This window comes from Mangifera indica, chromosome 10 (assembly GCF_011075055.1).
Source record: "Mangifera indica cultivar Alphonso chromosome 10, CATAS_Mindica_2.1, whole genome shotgun sequence".
NCBI classification, from domain to species: Eukaryota; Viridiplantae; Streptophyta; class Magnoliopsida; order Sapindales; family Anacardiaceae; genus Mangifera; species Mangifera indica.
Window position 1 is genome coordinate 11,645,947 of NC_058146.1, and position 23,255 is coordinate 11,669,201.

At 33.4% G+C, this 23,255-nt stretch overlaps 1 protein-coding gene across 1 annotated transcript; it reads left to right on the forward strand.

The window, feature by feature from the left end:
• Positions 1-2,580: 2,580 nt before the first annotated feature.
• On the forward strand, positions 2,581-9,599 carry LOC123226735 (probable ADP-ribosylation factor GTPase-activating protein AGD11; the record flags this gene model as incomplete). The annotated part of the gene is made up of 9 exons (XM_044651266.1): positions 2,581-2,650; positions 3,968-4,042; positions 5,224-5,308; positions 6,415-6,490; positions 7,302-7,465; positions 7,554-7,788; positions 8,331-8,447; positions 8,542-8,637; positions 9,179-9,599. Coding segments are annotated over 9 exons (1,200 nt in total), but the record flags the coding sequence as incomplete, so codon positions are not given.
• Between the last annotated feature and the right edge of the window lie 13,656 nt (positions 9,600-23,255).

The window sequence follows — 23,255 nt, forward strand, 5'->3', positions numbered from 1 at the left end:
CTTAATCTATACCTCAGTCTCGAAGAGATGTCGTATGATGAAAAGATCAAATTATATGTGTAACTGTATCATCAACAGGTTAAAAGAAGTCACATACTAACATTTACTAATCTGGGGGTCATGATGTCTTGTTAGAGCCCAATCTTAGTCTATGTTCAGATAGTTACTGGGTCGAAAGTTTGAAATAAATCCTGTCACCCTCGACTTAGTAGAGAGTTTATGGGTCATACACAAAAGAAGTTAATGAACTCTAGATGTGTGAAAATTATCCAAATTGGATTCAGTCTGAATTCTAGACTAAGAATCTAGAGACTTGGAAAAGTTTATAGACTAAAAAATATTTTAATATATTTTTGGGTCGTAGTGTAATAATCTTGAGTTGTTAAGGTGTATGCGAGATTTGACAAGATAGAGTTGGATTGACTCAAATCCATATCACCTAATTTGAAATTTAGATTATGATTACAATAGGATTTTATTCTATCTTTATTAATATTGTAATATTCTAATCTTAGGTTGAATGACAAAAATGGTGGAAAGATAAATGGGATATTAATGAGGGGATATACGCATTTATCACATTGATCAAGAATACAACTTTCATAAGTTGTATACGTGGAAGCCAGGTGGGAAGCTTCCTACCCAAGCCGTATCTGCCTAACATATTTATATGTGAGGCAACTACGCATAATTTGTGTGTGTGTGTACATGTCTTTTCTCATTTTTAAAAAAACACATCACATAATATATTTAACTCTAGTTGAAGTAAAGAAATACTTCCTTCCCTCTCACCTTAAAGTTGTTCTCTTGTTCTAGCAAGCTATGAGCACAGTTAAGCCTTCATAGTTACTACTTTGTGTGGATATTTAAGAGCAGACCTACATTTGGTTCTAAAAACAATTTTTTTGTGACATCTCTCTATCAACGAAAGATAAAAGAGCTGCTTACATAGGTATATCTAATAACATCCTATACGTATTTTATATGTTTATAAATTAATTGTATTATAATGATGAAACATAATGTTTGTCTTATTTAAATTAAATTTTAATTTGTTATTTCGTTGCTGAGAATCACAAAATCACTACAGTATTAAAATAAAGAGATTTAGATGGTGTCACCGCCCAACCCAACTTACGACATGTCTAGGTGGGAAATAGTAAGTTGGCCATTTTTAAACTATTACGAGGGGAAGTAATTTTCTCTGACAAAATTTATGGAAAGATAGAGCATGATGCATATTTTCCAGGTAATGCGTAGAAAAGGGCAGGGGCAAACATTGTGTACTGTAGTAAAGAAAGAATAAACAACCAACTCCTTAATGTTCGAGTTTCCCATAATGGCTTGGCGCAGAGATGTCAATGGGCCGGGCTGAGCTGGCTCCAGCTCGACCTATTGGGTTAATGGGCCGGGCTGGGCCTAAGGCCCAAACAGTAACGGACCTTCAGGTCGGGCCGGCGCATTGGAATATAAAGGCCCAAGGCTCGGCCCATATAATAACGGGCCTTAATCGGGTCGGGTCAGGTTTTAATCGGGCCGGCCGGCCCATTTAATCAATTTTTTAATTAAAATTTTTTAACATAAAATTTTTTCAATTATTAATACCGATAACAGTATCCCGAATATTTTATTTATAATCCCTCACTTGTGGCGGAGGAATACCGTAGTTATACGATGAAAAATATTATAAATTGATAACATAGTACAAATAAATTAATTTACATATGGTATAAATTACAAAACATAAATAAAATATATCTACTATATAATATTTATCTACTCATCTTTTATATTTAAATCTCTTAATTCTTCAAAAATAAATAATTATTATTTGTGAATTTAGATATTTTATAATATTTTGTAATTATAAAATTAAAATAAAAATGAAATTGTAAATATAAAGAATTATTATTTACGAATTTAGATATTTTTCGAAAGAGAGTTAATGAGATTGAAAATATAATGAAATAATTGAAATTAGGTGATTGAAAGATTTATAAATAAAAATGAAAATAAAGGAAAATAAAATAGATTTATTTAAAAAATTTTTTTTTTTAAAATTAGGCAGAGGCTTCTGCCAGGGCAAAAGCAGACCAAGGCAGAAGCAGAAATCTGCTTCTGCTGCCATTGCTTTTGCCGCAATGCTTATGCTGCCCAGAAAAAAAAATTATTTTATAAACAGTACCGGGTCCGACCGACCCATAGGCCTAATATTAAAGCCCTAAGAGTGTTGGGTCGGGCTTTATCGTGCCTGGACTTTTTTTCGTGCTTCGAGCTAGGCCTCCATTTGACCCAACCCAATTGACGTGTCTAGCTCGGCGCTATTAATAATTATTATGTTTCAGTTAATAAAATAAAAATATTATTTATATATTTATTTATATGAATTAATTTAACCAAAAAAAAAATGAAATTTTAAGTTTCAACAGCACCTTCATTTATCACTCTGAATTTTTATTTTGCTTCCTTCCACAAAAATTATTCCCAAGGCATCTACAAACATTCCGCTTGTTTATTCACTACCCCTTTGAGTATTTTTTTTAAATAAGTTATCCAGTTCAGCCGTTTGCAATTCATTGAAATTTGACTTTGATTCTTGGAACCGTAAGAACCCTTTTAAAATCTTGTTTTTATGAAGCAGTTTGTGGGGGTAAAATCATTGATTTATATTGCTTTGTGTGCAATCTATGTTAATTGGTGCAGTTATTTATGTTTTCTCCTTTTATGCTTCTCCAATATGATGTTGTGTTGATTTGTGTATTATTAAAATTTTTGTTTCATTTGCTTTCTTGTTAGATATTTATATCGGGTGATATAAAGGAGGAGGTAAAAAGAAAATGGCTTTTCTGAGATTGTAGCATTGATTGAGTAATGATTTAGATCTTTTATTTGGAAGCTGGAGATGTCAATTCGCCATGAAAATTCTAATACTGAAATTGTCACAGTTATTTTTTTAGGATTAAATTAAATTGTCTTTGAGCAATGCTATTTGTGAGAATATTTATTTTTATTTGATATTTGTTTCTCTGCCCTTTAATACTTGGTAACCATCTGAACGAAAAATTTTAGTGGAATAACAACATGATTTGTGTTGCCTGCCCAAAGAGGGTATGATGAAATGATTCGATTACTTTGGTAATTCGTGTAAATTGGAAGAAAACTTGTCCTATGAATTGATGGTAGCTATACTGGAAATAAGGAATATGCTTGCTTAGGATCAATAATTTTTTGTGAATGTTTCGGTTTTGGGAATGGTGGTGACATTGTTATGGATACAGCCACTAGTTGTTGTAATGATGTGAGATAAAAAGTTGACGAGCCTAAATGATTACAGTTTTGTAGTAATGTATGGTGTATAGGTGAGAAGTTAATGAAGTGGACGAACTTCAATTGGTTTTCAAGTTTGGTTAAGTTTGTTCAAAAGGACATGGTTCTCTGCATTGATAATGTTTCAATTGATGGATTTTGTTTTTTGGATGGTTTTCTTTTCTGTTTGCCGCTCCTTCTTTCATTATATAAAACCAAACCTTTGTTCTATGGTCCTTAAGGTTTCTATCCTGTAATTACTAAAACCTAGATCCCAAAATGAACATCCGTTCTCAGATATCATTTGCCAGGATATGCTCCTTGGATATTGATAAAAGATGCATTGGCTATTACTTAAAATGATGCACCTATATGATATTACAGTCTCTGCAGTGTCAAATTGTTTTGATCATCACCATTGGACATGTTCTTAGATTTTTTGTGCTTCACATTGGTTAGTTGGCATATAATCACATTATAAAAATGAAGAATGCTATTCACTGTAGTTAATTTTTAATGTTCAAGAAGACAGTCAGTCATACGTCCCTTTTCTTAGGTATACTTAATGATTTGATTGTTGATTGTACCTTGTTTGTGATTTTGTATAGTTATAGTTGTTTTGTGATTAGCTAAATCAAAAGTGTGGAATTCGTATGATCAGGTTCTCGCCTGTGTGATCTCTTAAGATCAGAAACACCAAGATGGAGAGGGCAAAAAGATCAGCCAACATATTCTGGTACCTTGAGCTTTTTTCTTAGGTTCTCTTTTCTTTTCTGGATACATGTACAGTAGTTGGTTACCATTCTGTATGGGCAATGGCCTGGAACTTGTTTACATGTACAGGACCGAAGTACCTACTGAGCTAAAGTGGTAAGTCTTAAAACTGTATCAAAATATGTGCTTCAAGAGACCACTAATGGAAGCTGGCCAGGCTATGGATGGGCTGCCTATCTGCTCAAACTAAATTTTGGCCTAAGAGTTGCCTTGAACTTTTGTTTACACCAGCCATTCAAGACACATTCAATCCAAGTATCGGGCCAAAGAGGCCCTTTGTTCGGCTCAGTTTGTATGCACCTCTATATTTAAACTGTTGCCTAAATTATGGGACACATAAGGGCATGTGCATGATATGATTAGTTGTACGGTACAATGAATAATCTCTAGAAAACCTGATTAATATATATATATATTAATCTTATACTAAAGCTGCATAATATTAAAAAACCTGGTAACCAAGCTCTATCTTATATTGTAATTGGGGTGGTAGAAGGCGGTTCCCTTATCCAAAACTATAGGCGTGATATCATAGTAAGTTCCTTCACAGAACAATAGTGAAAGCAGTCCAATCGCAGGGTCTTTTTGGTATTGTGGGAGTATGATAGCTTGTTATTTGGTTGGTACTGTGGTGAGAACTGTTTTGTTAGCTCTTCTCTTGTTGGAGCCAGGAGATTTTAATTAAAGGGCTCTTGCCTTTGCTGTTTGTAGTTGTCATTAGCTTTTCTCTTGGGTCTGTCCACCATTTGTTGACGTGATTCTATGATAGTTTTGCCTTCAGTTAATTTGGTGGTGAATTATATCATAAGAAACTTGGATAATTATACGTGCCATTATCATTTATATTTGCTCTTTAATTGAACATAACTGCACTACTGTATATGTTCAATAAGCTTTTAGATCCTCATGATCAACCATAAATGCTTTCTTTCTTAAATATACTTTCTATAGGGTTCTAAAAATATGTTGACATGCACAAGATTTACATGCACAAATCTTGTGCATGCCACCATTGAAGGAATAAGTGCTTATTTTTTCTTCCAAAGGAAATCATCTTCTCTTTGGCCCCTCATTAATCTGTCCTGAGAAAGAGATTCCATTAACCTTCTCGATCTATTTCAGTACTTATTTCTCATTAAACAGGTGCACAAGGAAAGCTGGAGAATCTTTTGAGTCAATCTGGTAATGACTTTTGTGCAGATTGTGGATCTCCAGATCCAAAATGGGTGTAAGTATCATGTCAGAATTAAACAAAACATTTTATCATTATCTTCTGTTTTTCATCAATGTTTGAAGGCAACTTAGGTGTTATCATATCTTTTCTTATCAAGTTTTTTTGTTTCATTTTTTTTCCTGTGGTGTTGGTTGTTGGTGTGTGGATTTGATGTCAAGAAGTGTTCGTTCTCATGGATTATGGAAAGAAATGTGTAAAATAAATCAAATTACACTATCACCAATATAGGTAGATTGCAATGAGTAATGATAATGATGACTTCTTGTATATTAGATATTTTAAATGTTTAAATGCATTTTTTTGGACATTTTCCTACAAACTTTTGGTCATGTGGGCATGTGGCTATAAGATCAAATCCAGGTTGACAAAAAATTTGTATCCGAATCACCCCATTGCATTAACCAAATTATAATAAGTTGTGGTTATAATCATGATTGTGTTTGGTCCATGTGCAGGTTCATATGAAGGGCTTGGTACAAGCTCAATATTATTATTAGGCTTTTACTTAACGGTTTAGACCTTTTGTAGTCAAGTGGTTTTTATAACAATTAGTAATCTTGACACCATGTAAAATCTAAAAGCTGTTCCCTCAATATGCATATAAAACTTATTGAATTATGCAGCAGCTGGACTATAAGTAAAGGAAATGTCAGAAGGTATCTACTAATGTTTTTCTAGAGTCTTAATTTACCATCTTATATCTCCTCTTGGTTTTCCTGCAGAGGTATTCATCTTATCTTGATATAATTAGAAATAACATTTTATGCTTAAACTTGTGTTTTACTTGTTCATTACCAATGATATTCAAGCCCTCCTTTTTCATCAGAGTGATCGATCTCTGAAGAGCTTTGACTTAGCTTGCGTTTGCAAATCTAAAGAGCACTCTTCTTCAGTCAAATTTTTATCTCTTACTTGGACACATTTTTAACATATAATATAATGTACTATACTTGCATGGCACTTCTTCTCCCTCTATCTGGCTTTTAACATCTTTCACAATATCTATGACAGTATCTCATGTGATTTTGCCTTTTTCTCTTGGTCTGCCCCTTACCTCTTTTGCTGCTTTTGCTTCCATTGTATCATTTTATGCAAATCAGATCTTTGAGTCTTGGAGTATTTATTTGTATCAAGTGTTCTGGCATTCATAGAAGTCTTGGAGTGCACATATCAAAGGTTTGGATTCCAGTTTGTTCTCCCTGATCTGGTCTTGTAGAATAGAGTTACCACTAGTTAGAATGACTTTACATTAGCCAATAATTGCATATGTCTTAATTTTTATCAACTTACTAGTTTAATTGAACTTCAAAGAAAGACACTGCTGAAATATAAGTTGGGCAAAGAATTACACAAATGAATCTGCCATCTAATATTAAATACATCAGGTCAAATTATGGTCTTATCATCATGGTTGGAGCTTGACTCTATATGAATAAATTTTCATTATACTGCTATGAACCTTGGCCAGCAGCTCACTGGTAAAGAAACTATTTCATTACTCAATAATAGTTGTTACAGTTGTTTTTGTGCCATTAAAATTTTTCCCAAGATTGACTTGGCTGATTTATTCTTTCCTAAGATGAACTCTGTCAAAAGTCTGCTACAAACCAGTCGTGTGTGAAGGGGATTAATGTTTCTGGAGCTCATTATTATATAGAACTTCAGTTATGATAGCTCATTCTTGAGATTAATATACCATAGAGATATGAAAAGTCTGGACACTCTTATCTGTGTATTATATTATAGTGTAAATAGTTTTTAAGCCATTCATTGAAGATTGGCACGGTGTGTGGCAAATCACTTGAGTTGTATATGTTGATATTTCATAGGATCTGGGTTTGAGGTTTCAGGCAAGTTCTTTCCTTTTGTGTGATTGATCACGGAAGGCTATTGTTTTTTTTTTTTTTAATTTTTTATAACACGGAAGGCTATTGTTGCCACTCTCTTTCTATTAAAGTTATTTCGCACTTTGATAAAATTATCTCAGGTCATATCAGTGAACCTAGATGAATGGACAGGTGAACAAGTTGATGCTTTGGAAGATATCGGGGGTAATAATGCAGTGAACAAGAAATATGAGGCTTATATCCCAAATAATTTCAAAAAACCAAATCCAGATTCATTAACAGAGGAGCGCTCTGATTTCATCAGGTATGGAAGTACAATTTTTTTTTTTCAATTCCTTCTGTATGAGATGCCTAACCATTCTAAATTGCTATTGAATATTTTGAGCACTCAGGAGAAAGTATGTGAAGCTACAATTTACAAACTCTGATGATCAAACACTACACTGCCCATTCCCAGCACCTCATAGACATACTTCATCGTCCCCAGCAAGTTCATCGACCTGTTACATTTCGAACGATAAGAAACATTATGAAAAACTACCAACCAGACAGCGTATTGGACAATCATTTCGTAACAGAATGGGAAGGAATGAGACTGATAGCAAGTTAGCAAAGAAGAACTCATTGGTAATAATTTTCTGTTCAGAGTAATGCTATGTTTATGAAGTTGTCATCAATTTTTGGATGTCAAGCCTCTCTTGGGAGCGAATGACTCAATAGAAAACCTTGTAACAATTTTTTTTTTTGACAAATTTTTTCAAGAAAAAGTAGTATAGAGTGCTGAGTCTTCTGACAAATGCATCTCTATGGGTTGGTCCTGAAAAAAAATTACATATCTAAGATTTAATGGATTTGGAAAAAGGAAAACATTCCTTTTAGGGGTCAAGAAAGAGAAGAATCATGTACATAATTTTAGATTATCACCAATTAGCAGGATGTCATTTTCGAGGCTTTGAACTTGGTCATGATTCCAGTCAATCTATATATAACATTGTAGACACAATTCATAACCTGAAATAACTATCTGTGTTACCAATTTTGTTGGAAAAGAGAATCTGTCATACAAGTGGAGTAGAAAGTACTATTTCTCTACATTTTATAGTACTCACAATGTCTTAAATACTGTTATTTTGCTACTTAATCACAGTGATTTCAGTTGCTGTTTACAGGCAAGTATGGTCGAGTTTGTTGGATTGATTAAGGTCAATGTGGTCAAAGGCATTAACCTGGTTATTCAAGATGTCCTAACCAGTGACCCGTATGTCATCCTAGTATTGGGCCACCAAGTGAGTTTTTTTATGTCTTCATAAAATCCATAATGAAATTGTCATGTTCAATTGAAGCAAGTGAACTCTGTTTATCCTTGATCTCTTATTGCAGACAACGAGGACACGTGTCATAAAGAATTGTCTGAATCCTATTTGGAATGAAAGTCTAATGTTGTCAATTCCAGAAAACATTCCTCCTTTAAAAGTGGTATGTCTAATTTACTGATTATGTGGTTGTAGGTAACAACAGAAATGAAAACATTTATAGAACTATATATCTGTTCACTTAGTCTAATGCTGCGAAATTCTTGCAGCACGCATAACAAGTCCAGGTTTGTCACCTTTAGATTACAATCTTGTGTTGATATAGTCAACCTTTCATATTTTGCCAGAAGGCAAGCTTTCCTCCCAGTGGTTAACGAAGAATGTGTCCTGCGTTTACAAATTTACATGCTACACCATGATGGTTAGTTGCACTTAGAAATGCTGTGAACAAATAATATAAACACTTAGAAAAATATATTATTGAGTTGACTGAACATCTAGGAAAGTGATGCAGTTTTTAGAAATGCATTAGTTTTAACTCCTCTGGTTGGCCAAGCAAATTGAATAAATAGAAGATAACATCAAGTTTGAGCATGTTAAACTACATGATGTTCATGCAATTGCAGTAAAATTATTGTTCTCCTCACCTTATTTCTAGCCCAACAATGATGTTTATAAGCTTCCTTTTTCATCGTTTAATTCAGTTTGTGTATGACAAGGATAAATTCACTTTCGATGACTTTATGGGGGAGGCCGAGGTTGACCTTCAACCCTTAGTGGCTGCTGCGAGAGCCTATGAGAATTGGACAATGCATGAATCTGTAGATTTTGAGAAGTGGGTATCGTCCAAGGATAACACCTCAGTGGAAGATGGTGTCATTAGTCTTGTGGATGGGAAGTTGAAACAGGAAATTATTCTTCAGCTGCAGAAGGTTGAAAGTGGTGCATTAGAAATTGAGCTTGAGTGTGTTCCTCTTACTCAATAACATAGAGATATTGTAATGCAATCTGAGAAGAAATAATTACCACTTGTATATTATTCATGGTGAATTACGTTACATACAGAATTGATGTGGAATTACGTATACAATTTTAAGAAGGAAACCAATTACTAAATTTTTAAAACTAGAGGATTCACAGATCTTTATTTTTGTAACTACAAATATGTATTTTAACTTATTCTCTGAAAATAACTTGATCATTTCATCCCGGTTTAATTTTGATCCAAGATTTCCTACATTCCCCTCAAGTGGGTTTAAATTTGTTTAACATTCCCAGCTTATATATTAATTCTCCAAAGCTTGATTTAGGAAGACTTTGTAAGGATGTTTGTCACTTGTTGCTTTGTTGGAACATACGTGCAATCTTATTGTCAATCTTCTCCCTAACAAAGGTTTTTGTTGATCTTCACCTGCTGTGTTATGTCATGATGCACTAGAGTATGTAATGCTCATCGCAACTTTATTATCACAGTATAGTCTCATTGGATTCTCGATTAGGATCCTTTGTTCTCTCATAAACCAAGTTAACCAAATTCCTTCACACATTCCATGAGCAATTGCTCAAAACTTGGTCTCAATCATTTTGGTTGTATAAACAATTATTGTATCATGTTTTTATAGAAAGCAAAACAATAATTTGTTATCATACTTACATATTTGTTATATGTTATAGATAAATGTTCTTAGAATAATAAAATCATGACAAGACGATTAGGTGTATCTTGATTGTGAAGGTTTTATGAGAACATTAGATAGTAATTCTAGAAATATTCATAGTTAGAGTACCATCATGAACAGACATTGATAATAGACTATCATAGTATAAAATGACTCTATCGGAAAGTAGTGATAGAATCCACATGTCAAGGATGTTTATTGAAACCTAATACAACATATTAGTGTTTGTTGTGAGCAAGTTCTTCATACCCATCAGAGGATATCATATAAATAATAACTCTAATGTCTATGGAACAAATTTTCTAATAGATAGTGGTATATGTAATCCTTAGACTTGATATCGCCAAAACTTTTTGTGCACCAATGGATGTAGTTTGATACTACTTAATGTAGCCCTTAATTTAAGGTTGTTAGAACAATAGTTACTAGTTCTGTTTAGAAGTGTATTAAGGCTATGTGTAGATCAAGAAAGAATTCATTACTCACATGTATGAGAGAAGATATTTCAATGCGTAATTGATCGATGACAATGACTACTAAATCAATGGTCATACTAGGAATGAATTGTAGATCAATCTAATTTTATTAGTTTGTTGTTCTAGAAATCAAAACTTGTGAATTGTGATACCCACAATTATGTAGCAAGGTTAATTAAGTCCTTCTATGTTAGTTTGAGGTCATGTTGATAGTGAGTTTGAAAATAGCTATGTCTTAAGAATTATGAATTTAAGTTGTTGAATGGTCATGCATGAAGCGTGTACAACCATTTATGTTGTGCTAGGTGGATAAAATGAATAATATGCCACATTAGATTATTTAAATAGATGAACAATCATTCACTGGGAGTGAAGGACTACTCTAACAATCTTGATTTGAATTCCATCTAAGTGGCACTTATCGACATGTCTAGAACTATTTTACACCCATGATTTTTATACATATAAAAACTTACTCTTTATATCTCTAGTGGTCAAAGGCATTTTCGGACAAAGAGAAAGTGTGATTTCACTAGCAAACTCATCTAATAGAGCCCATATAAGTAAGAAATAACGTGTTTTCCAATTTTTCTATTTGATTAATGAGAAAATTGGTTAAAAATATTTTTTTGATATGATCAATGATGATGTGAAAATGCAGCTTTGGGGTTTATAATTAGTTTGTAGAGGCTTGTAAACAAAAATTAAATGATAGGCTGTGAGTTTATATTGATTTGTGTTTATATACATGTGAGTATTAGGAATCATCATGTGGATGGCTAATATGTGATTTATGGCATGATTATAAGTGTGTTTGATGTTAAGAATGCATTAGTAATAATAAAAGTGGGATTGATAAAAAGGCTACTAGGATATCTTATTCCAAACACATAGGAGCGATTGTTTCAAGGAAAAGAACAATCATACAATACCTAAATTTAGGATTTTGTATACGCATGAGTGACCATGCAAAGGACATGCACGATCATTCGTTGATTAGGGTTGAGCCACCGATTTGTGATGGGCAATTGTATATAGAATATGTATGATTTTTGGGGACATTTAAGATAAGTCACAATGAACACCTACACAAAAAAGTATATAGTCTTTCATGAGAATAAAAAGATGAAACTATCCCTAGAGCAATGTATGGTCATGATGTGAGGTTGGTGGACATTTATTACATAAGCATGAATGACTATTAAAGAACATGTATGATTGTGCATGTTGATTAGGCTAAGAATAATCATGTATGAAGGAAGGAGTCATTCATTCTAAGTATTAAGTGAACACCCATTCATAGAATGTGAATGGTCTTATAATAGTGAAAGAATGAATAGATGTTCATGGAAGATGATTATTAGTTTGTAAATCTATCCCTCCAATTTTTAGGGACATATAGGGTATGCAATAGTACTGAGTCATGCCAACATTAAGTATATGAGTTAGGACATGAATAAGACATGATTTTAAAAGGTAAAAGCAAGATGTGAGCCTAACTTATATAATTGAAAGGCCTGAGTGCATGCACATAGTTGTCATGGAAGTATATCCTAAATTTTCACATGAGACCGTTTTATTATGTTCATGTTTTCTCAGACTAAGGGTGTAAAGCCATGTTTTGGATCCAATTCTGTAGTACACTGTTAGAACCTCGGTGAGGAAGAAGAGTGGGAGGAGTAGAAAATACAAGTGTCATTTCCTTGGGAGTTACAAGTGTCAAGCAGCAAGCAACAAATGAGTGTTCATTAAACAATCAACCACCAAAAGAAAACACAACATGCGGGCAACAAATTTACGGGACCACAACGATTTCCAAGGCTGAGGTGGCAACACAAGAATGGAGTAATTGTTACAGTAAGGAAAATGGTTTATTAGGCCTGGAGAAAGAGAGCAAAAAGGAAAAAAAAGTTTGGAAGGAAGGCAAAGAGGAGAGTACTAGCCTATCGAAAGTTGGTTAAGGAGCTGCTGAGTTTATTTCATTTTGTTATGCTCATTTTGATGTTTATTCATGAAATGAATGCACAGATGCAAGATTAAAGTAATAGTAACTCTTGTATTCTAGAAAAATAGTTTAATACAATTTTCAGTTTCTTACAATTGTTGTTGTTGTTCTTAGTTACAAATTACAAGAATTTCCCCTGATCACACAAATCTTTATATCAGTTTGTCTCAACTCTTGGATTGTTCTGCAATTTGGGCACCATAGACTACTTCCAGATTGAGTTTCTATACCAAGTACCTATCAACGTGATATCAGAGCTTCAATTTTGATAATAGAAAAAGTCAACGTCTTTAAAGATAATGGATGATGATAGGTCGTTCGGTGACTAACACAGTGAAAAATTTTAGAACTGAAGGCAAACAAAATTTTTCTATGCTATGAAGGCAAAGAAGACCCGAACCATGCCTGTAAACACAGGTCATAGACCATTCTCGTGGTGGAAGAAGACGATTCGGATGGTGAAGGCATCTTACTCATATTTGATAGAGAAATAGAATGGAAAGAAGTTGAGTTTGGTGATTTCGATATCTTGAAGGGAAGTCCGACATTATCTAAAAATGAATCAATGGAAAAAATTTGTCAAAAAGAAAATATAGTAGATTCCGATAAGATTCAACTGTTGGAATTCATTAGTTTATGTAGAGATCAACTTTAACTGATGGTAGAGATAGAACAAGTGATGAAGGATAAAGAGAACAAAAAACTAAAAGAAAAGGAAAGTGAGGAATCAAAAGAAACACTAAAAGCAGCCATGCTTGAAGAAGTTGCGACTGAAATATGGAAAAAGGGAAGAAGAAACGAAGGAAGAAAAGACGCAGATAAAGACTTTTATAACAACCAAACCCAACCTGAAAACCCAAATATCTAACCTACACCCAAATTCCCTACTATTAACCAACCCCAACACTCAATCCAATACTCCGTCACACCGATAACTAGCTATTCTAGCCCAAAACATCTTTAATTCAAGGCCAAAAAACTTATTCCCACCTAAGGATTGATGTACAGCCAAACTCCAACCCTCATCTTTTCAAAAACCCGAAGTCCTACCTGTTATCCAATTCTATTAATGGCTTCTGTTAATGTAATGTTTAAATGACTGTTGTACCCTTTTATAGTAAAATGACCAAATCACCCTTCAGTTTAAATTATTAATTTAATAAATTAATTTTGCAATTAAATACTTATTACTGATTTACCCTTAAGTATATAATCTTTTAAATCACTACTCATGATATTGTAAAGTAGATTAACGTGATATATTTATCTTAATTGCATTTTAAGGTAAATTAATGCCCTATATTAGTGTCATATTTCATTAAAGGCCAAAGGACTATTTCCCACCCAATGTATGCCGCAATGTCAAGTGTCCCCTCTTTATCTATGATAATACCAAATAGCCATCCATCAGCAATTAAAATTAACAGAACCCTAACCCCTTAAAATTTTATCTCATTTTATCCCCCTAAATTTAAAAAAACTAAAAATTTTCTCCAATCTAAGTTTTAAAAAATGGCAATTTCACCCTAGATTTTCGTTTTGAAATCTCCGGCGTCATCTCTGCCAGCAGCCTTTCCCTCCCGAAGCATCCTCTCCTTTCGACGGTCTCTTTCCTCCCATTAGACGCCCGAACGGCATTGGAAGAGTGGTGGAAGACGAAGAACTTCGTCAGGCAAGATGAAGTTCTTTGTCCTCCTAGACGAAGACGAAACTGTCGTCTTTGTCTGGGAAGACGAAGATCGAACCTCCGATGCCGATCAGACTTCCAAATGGGAGGAAAGAGACCGTCGGAGGGAGAGGTCGTTGGAGATTTCAAAATGAAACCCTAGAATGAAACTGTCATTTTTTAAAATTTTAGTTTTAAAGTTTAGGGGGGAAAAAAAATATTATATTTTAGTTTATTTTTAATATTATAGAGAAAATGATGATTTTATCCTTATTGTCGTTAATTTTAACTGTTGATGGATGGGTATTTAGTGTTATTATAGATAAAAGGGGGACACTTGACATTGCAGCATACTTTGGGTGGGAAAGTCCTTTGGCCTTCATTAAATGGTAATCTTTGCACTGCAGCTTTAGTTTAAAATTCTAGATTTCATTAACCCTAAACTAATATTGTAAATAACATCATCTTTTTCTTCTCAGCCATCTTACATTGTCGTCGAGATGTTGTCGTCATCATCTTCTCAGCCGTCGCCATTAGCCGTTGGCCAATGTTTTGGCAAATTTACAAGTAAATTTTCTAGAGAAAAATCACAAGAAAGAAACGTGCAAAGAAATGAACAGATTGCCCTTCTTTCGTTCAAATTTACATTTAAGGATTGCAGGACACGTGTTGATATCTCATTCATCACCAAACAAAAAAACAAATATTTTAATCAAAGATTTTTTTTTGAAATAAGCATTAAATGACAACAAAACCCCCTATATGTCACAATTCCATTGGCTATGTCAATCTAAAATGATCCTTAGCTGTTGATTTTCTATAAAAAATTGGAACTGTTAGTCTCAAAAACATTAGGCGCATTTAAAATGCCTGACAAGAACAGCTTTCAAGTCAGGCATTTAACATTGCCATTTTCCTTAAAAATCGTCCACTTTTCCCAACCAAGCACATGTGTTCAATTACAAACTTGCCACGACAACAATTACAAATTAATCGTCCAAGAATTTCTTACAACACGCCAAAGCAGCGGAGTGGAAAATTAACTTTGTCACGTGTTGCGACGACAAAAGTTTACGAAAAGAAAACCGCTGAAATCCTGTCGCCCGTATTTAATTCTTCGCAGAATACATTTAAATAAACGAATTTTTAATTTGTTCATAATGTTTTAAATAGGAGAAATGCAATTACTTTATTGCCCTTTTCACTTACAAAATCTGTTAACTTTAATGGTTAATAGATGAGACTTTAGATTTTAAAAAAGATGAGAGTGAGAGTTTGGCAATACATCAAACCTTGGGTTGGAATAAGTCTTTTAGCTTTATTCAACTCAAAATCTATCCTAATTAATAGGCTTGAACTAAACAAAATAAAATTTGGATGACCTAATACTCAACAACCCGAATCCAAAAAAAAAAAAAATCAAAACCTAGGCATAACCCAATAACCCCTCAACATCTAACCCAATTTCCACCTCACTTATGAAATCCTAAGCCACACCCAAGTATAAATCATACAAGCCCAACCCACTCTATACTTATAACCAATCACTAACCAACTTATAACAGGCTAAACCAATTGAACCCGAGCTCACTTATCATTAACTCAAACCAATTAACCCAAAACTCATTGAGTGCAACTTAATTAGGTGTTTAAAATTTTGAATCAAGTTTAAAAAAAAAAAAAAGGTCATTTCACCTTACCAAAACCAACTCGATTGAGTTCATGTAGGCATCAAAATTTTGATCTAAACTAGAGCTTCCCAACTGGAAATGTAAAGGCCTTTGGATAGAAGCAAATGATGAGTAGATTGGCATCTTCATTGGCGCCAAACTTGAAGATGGAAAGTGACAGTTCAACTCCCTTGGACGAAAATGGATTTTGGTAGATGACTAATGGTGAACATGAACCCAAACAGGAACATAGGTTATGCTTTTAGTATGATAAATGAGTTAGCAAAGGTACATAATTAAAATCGTTAGAAGAATTTTTGATTGTTCATAATTATGTTTTATTAATGGATTTTCAAAATAATGTTTATATTGTGAATAAATTGGTTGGTATCTATGCAAAAATGGAACGGATTGATCATCCTCATAAGATGTTTAACAAAATGCAAGAATGGAATTTTGTTTTGCAGAACACTGGTTTTTGGTTTTGTGTTGAACTATTCTTTTCTTGGTGTTCTTGAGATGATTCAAAAAATACAATTATAACTATTGAAACCAAATCTTGAAGCTTGACCTTCATTCCTTACAAGTTATGTCTAATACGGGTGGCATGGAGATATTGTTGAATGGTTTGATGTAATAACGATGAAAGAAATTGGAATGAATGATGAAGCACCTACTATGGCATTAGTATTGATTCAATTATTTATAGAAAGGGTAGGTCAATCGTGCATGTATGGAAAAAGTGGGTTTGAAAATTCCTTGCATGTAAAGAATGCAATTATATGTATGGACAAAAAGCATGGAGAGGTAGACAAGAGTCACAAATTGTTTCTAAAAATGAAAGATACAAAGATAGTATATTAGTAACAAGTGAAAAGACTAGTTTATACACTAAGGCATTTGCAAAATTATCACATTTAGAGAATTTAGATAATGGTACAATGAAAAGATCTAATGTGATAAGTTGGAGTGTTGTAATTTGTGTTTTTGCTCCTAAAGAAAAAGTTCGTGTCGAGTTAGTTGCGCAACTAAAGAAATGAATTTGGCTTATTATAATGAGTCAATCATTATTGAATTGCCTAAGTAAGGAGGTTGAATTAAAGGTACAACCGAAGGAAGTGTTAGACGATAGGTCCTCTCCTTAAGATGAACTAGAAGTATTTACTAAATGGGATGACCTTTTGGACTATGAGAATTCTTGGAAGTTGTATAAGAGCATTGAACAACTCTCTCTACATTTGTACCTTAAAGATAAGGTGTCTTTCAATTGGCACAATAATATTAGGACCAAGGTGAAGAAGATGAGAGGGAGAAGAGTAGAAAATACAAATGTTAGTGCCTTGGGAGCTATAGGTGTCAAGCAGTAAGCAACAAATAAGTGTTTTGTAGACAATCAACCACCAAGAGAATATGTAACATATTTTAGAGTATGTGCCCTAGAACCAATCAAATTTGGTATTTGTGGATATAATTTTATCTTAATAATTAATAAAAGGATTGCTTGTTAGTCAATTCATATGTTGACTAGTTATAGATCGTGTGAATAATATGTCTTTAGAATAGTATAACTATGATAAAATGATCAAACAACTGATCATGAGAACTTTAAATGCACATTTAGTGGCTATTCTAGAAATATCCATAATCTCGACATTGTAATAAGTAAGGACACATGTAATAATGATAAGATTATCATACTATTGAACAACCTTACCAAAAGTGGTTACAATTCTCATATGTTGAAGTTGTTGTAAACAACTTGGTGCAACACATTAGTGCATGTTATAAATGTGTTCATCAGATTAACTCAACTAAAGGATATTCATGTGGATGGTTACTCTAGTATCTATGGAATAAATCCTTTAAACACTACAAGTGCATGTGATCCTTTAACTTGAGATCACTAGATAGTCTCATGTAAGGATAGATATTGTTTGATGCTATATAATGTGTCGTTGTAATTGGGGTAACTATAAAGTTGATAATCGGCTATATTGTGAGATACATAGAAGCTATAATTGATTAATAAAGGATTCGTTATTCTAAGTATAAGAGAAAATATCTCACATGAGAATACTAAAAATATTTATGACTGCTTGAATTTGTGGCCATAGTGGAATGAGGTTATAGCCTAATCAATGTTAGTCATTAATGTTTGTTAGTTCATACCAAGGAATCACTAAGATAGACACATTTCTATGTTTCAACCTTGGTGGTTGATGAAAGGATTGAATTGCATGTAACTGTGATATTATAAAAGTTTAAGAGATGTTCGCTAACAATTTGATATGTTTTACTAGAGGCCAATCTTGATCTATGTTTGGATTCACCTTAAATTTAGGCATTACCAATTTGATGAAGAGCTTATGAGTTACATGTATAAAGAAGTTGAACTGAACTCAAAGGAATGGATTATTTGTTAACAGTTTTGGTGTTCAGGGCCAAGAAAGAGATCGCGAATGGATCGGGTTCACCCAATAGGTTAAGAGGACTCGGGTTTGATTATCTCTTGATTAAATGCCACCTATACACTTGGTTTGATGGTGTCGACCATGCAAATGCATGATACTACCCAACACCTTGAAATAAGGATTGTCGACTAGCACACTTAAGCTTGCAAATGTTAAAGCTTACTGGCTAGCACACTTAAGTATGCTAGCCATGCAAGCGTTAAACCTTGCTAGCTGGCACACTTGAGTGTGGCAACCATGCAAGCTTAAGTGTGCCAGTCATGCAAGTAATTAAGCTTACTGGTTGGTACACCTAAGTGTGTCAATCGTGCAAATGAAACATATTAGTTAGGCATTTTACATACTAGTTGTGCATACGTGTTAAAGGTGTTATGCACACTTGGAATTTCAGTTGTACTCAGACACCTGCACATATTAAATAAAAGGCAAAATTTTTTCACAAAATATACATAATATGAAACCCAATCACTGTTCTTATTTTTTTCTCTCCTTCCCATGAATACTGAGAGTCTAGTCAAAAGCCCTAACAACTTCTTTGTGTGGATTTCCTCTGCTTATGTTCGTGCTTTGAGTGGATACTATGACACCACCTTTCAAGGGTTGGATAGCGTTTGGTCTCAAGCCATATGATGATTTGGAGAAGCCATCAATGTAGGTATAAATTTAAAACACCATATGTGTGTTTGTATGTTCATAAATTTATGTCTAAAACAGGTATCCTAGTTAGGCTTTTTAGGATTGTTTGATTTGAAAATTTTTTAAATTTTGTTGCTTTGCTAGTTATCAGTGCCCTAAAAACCTTATAACATACAAATAACAAATTAAGGGGACTATAACGATTTCCAAGGCTAAGGTGGCAACACAAGAATGAAGTAGTAATTATGGTCAGGAAAATGGTTTATTAAGCCTAGAGAGGAAAAAGAGCAAAAAGGAAAAAAAGTTTGTAAGGAAAGCAAAAGAGAGAGTACTAGCTTCTCGAGAGTTGGTTAAGAAACTGCTAAGTTTATTTCATTTTGTTGTGTTTATTTTGATGTTTCTTGATGAAATAAATGTAGAGATGCAAGATTAAAGTGATAGAACTCTTTTGTGTTTAAAATTCCTAGATCATAACACACAGTCGTGTATGGTCTCAACACGTCTATGTGTCCTTCAAGTAAGATAGGAAATTTCAAAATTTTTTTGTGCTTATTCTAAGGAAGGTATGGAACACACACCTATGTATGACTTTCTAAAAGTGGATACCATGCTTAAATAGAGACATATAGGGGTGCACCTTAGGCACACACCCGTGTAGTCAATTAAAAGACTATTTTACCTTTAGTTCAAGCACAATGAAGTAGAAGAAAAAGAAAAATGAAACAATAAGAGACTATTTTACCTTTACCTATAGTCGTATACTAGGTTGATCGATTTGGTTCGAATATAAAGATCTGACACCTTAGCCATGCGAGTTATCTCTTTGTTTCGCTACACCAACTTTATCTTAACTAAGCTCTATTACAAGCATATACCCCCTCATAATGAGATACATGCTTACAGGTTTGGTATCCTACTATAGGCGATATAGTGATTGTATATTCACGATACCCCCTCATAATGATATTATGATGTCTAGCATGCATGTATCTCGAGACTTTACTTAGCTTACATTTGCTTCCACTTAACAGTATCTTATGCCTCACATGACTAAACTCTTAGGCATTTAGGGTATTATTGCGTACCTAGGCTTTTTGTATTATTACTTAGGACGACTTCTAAATCTTTAGCCTAGTTTTCTGACTTATTTTTTTCTCTTCTACCCTAAACACATAGATGTGTACATCTAGACTCGCACACGACCACTTCCCTGTGGTTTTTTCTTGTGTGCTTCTATTGATAGATACACAAGCATGTATCTTAGCTAACACGGGCATGTATCTTTCAGATATTTATTTCCATTTCCTTTTCCATCCTTGTCTTAATCATTTTACTTCTCAAAGGTATTATAGTCATTTTACCATACACACAGTTGTGCTAAAGCTATACATGGGAATATGTCTTTGTGGGTCGTTAACTAGTCAATGATATCTAATAATCATTGGAATGCCAGAAAATGTCAATCAAATTTTAGGTTTTATACACATGATCGTGTATCTCATACCACATGGTTGTGTGGCAAGTCCAAAATTATGAAAAACGTTAGGTTTTGAACCTTAATCTAGTCTTTGTGGAGAACCTTTTTTCCTTGGCATGATAGTCACACTATCCTCATGATATCTTATACCCAAAAGGCCATGAGAGCATCCTTCCTATTTTATAAAACAAGTAAGTCTACTTTCATGAGCAATTAGACATACAATTAACCATGTCATTAAATAACAAGATCAATAATCATAGTAGAACAATCATCTACATTCCCTTATCATTCAAATATATAAATAATCATTATCATCCAAGATTACATATATGTTAATAGAACTGATCAGGGTAACCAAACACAACAAATCATGCTTAAATACATTCAAACTTTATAAAATCTTATTAATAATATGCCTAACTACCCTCTATGTTAATTCCTTTGATTCATATGCAAAATAAACTTTTACTAATATGGTGATTAAGATCATAAAACCATCAATGTGAATCATAAAACGATGGTAGGTCGTACCCTTAAAAATTTTGCCACTGCAAAATTGATCAGAGGGGTTCATTCTCTCTTTCATCCTTGCCACCCCATCACTAGAAATCTGGTTACCAGAACAACTGTACACAAGTCAAATGATCAAGCTTTGCTCTCACTCTCTCTTTCGGTGTTTTTGTGTGTCTAGAGATTATGAATCATAATCCCTAAAATGCAGTAATATGTCTTTTATAAAACCTGATCACATAGCTACACACACAAGTGTGTACCACTAGATACATGATCATATGTCATGAAATTTGAATTTCACACCAAATTTATTTTATCCGTTGACGTGGCACGACACATGAGCACGATCTCTCCATATACGATTGTGTGTCTTCCACTTTTAAAACACATTAACATATGCAAAAACATTATTTTGCCCTTAAGATGTATCTGTAAGTATTACATTCAGAGTCTAAAGGTGTATTCTAGATGACTAAGGTTAGATGGAATATGAGTAATGGTATTGAAATTAATAAGAGATGAATGTATAGGACATAGTTTCTCTTACGTAGAAAATTATCACTCACTCCTTTTATAACTCCTCACTTTGAAAACCTTGTCCTCTAGAGTAAATTGTGTAAGTGTTGATGGCCTTCAGCACACAAAATACCAATTTAAAATTTTTTAAACTTAAAAAAAAATACCATAAAGATCTCTAAGGATCCATTTATAGTATATTATTTTACAAACATGCAAAGAAACCATATGAGGTTTTAACGCAAAATCATACTAGAACCTCTAAGGGTATCCTTAAGAATGAGGTCTTGGGTATGAGACTTGGAAAACTCATATCAAGATCAAACCTTGACTTATCTAGTATAGTGGTTGTAAGATCGATCAATGAATCTAAGGTTTGACATGTTGGTGTGGTTGGCACAACATTAAGGGGAAGCTTTAGCTCAAGCTTGTCAATAGAAAAAGAAATCATACCAGTGTTTGAAGGTCATTTGTTTTTCACAGGTTATTGAAATGTGTTAAAACATGTTCTCAATCAAAACCTAAGACCGCACCTTAATATCCATATGAAACACGAATGGAAAGAGGTTGAAGCAAACATCGATTATATGCTAAAACAACATGCATGAAAAAGTTGTTTAGTGTATGGGCATACATAATGTTTTTAGGACAAAAAGATGTAAAATTATGAAATCACATCTACTTATATAGACGTCATGCACAACCATTCATCAAGGTGCAAGGTTGTGCATTAACCCTTATTATTATCATGTACGATATGTGATATATCCTTATTTTGGGTTAGATAAAGCTCATGGATGATTTTTATCCAAGGATCACACACATCTATGCATGATTTATGCACGGTTGTGTACTGCCCATAATTATCCATACGGGTTTTTTCTTTATCTGATTGGATAAAACCCCTTTTTCATAATGCATATCATATTTAAACATCTCAGGATTATTACACTTTGCTCCGTTGGTGTAATAAATAACACTTTGAGCCCAAATACATCTCGAGACTTGAAATTGTCTATTCATATATCAAACCAAAGCCATCTCAGATAATCTTATTCTTCCATACTTTGTTCAACTCCTAATGTGTGTGACCCATAAACTCTCTATTAGATTGATAATAGATAGATTCATATCAAGCTCTTGACTTAGTAACCATTTGAACACAAACCAATATTGACCTCTAGTAAGATATCATAGCCACCTGACTAACAAAGTTTTAGCGATTAATTCTTGACCCGTTAGTGATACGATTCATCATACAATTCGATATTTTTGTTGTAAAAAATATTTTCAAGGATGAAGTATAAATTTAGTGTCTCCCTCCTTGGATATATTTATTTTATTACCAAAAAGAAGGAGAGCTTGGTTTTAAGAGGAAACCATGCCAAATTTGTTTTAAAACTTGCATAAGAATTGGGTAAGATTTTGGTTAAACTTGCATAATTGTTTTAAAGTTAGGGAAAGCAAAAATTCATTTAGAAATTGGGAGCTTTGAAATTTAAAAAATGGAGATTATTGAACTCTTAAATGTTTTGATGATGATAAAAACCATCTTAGAATAACTTAGAGTGACCAAGAAATGCCTTAAAACAATACAAAATAAACAAAACTTGAAAGTACAGGTACAAAACTTGAATGACCATGCATGCTTGATGCATGCCTATCTATA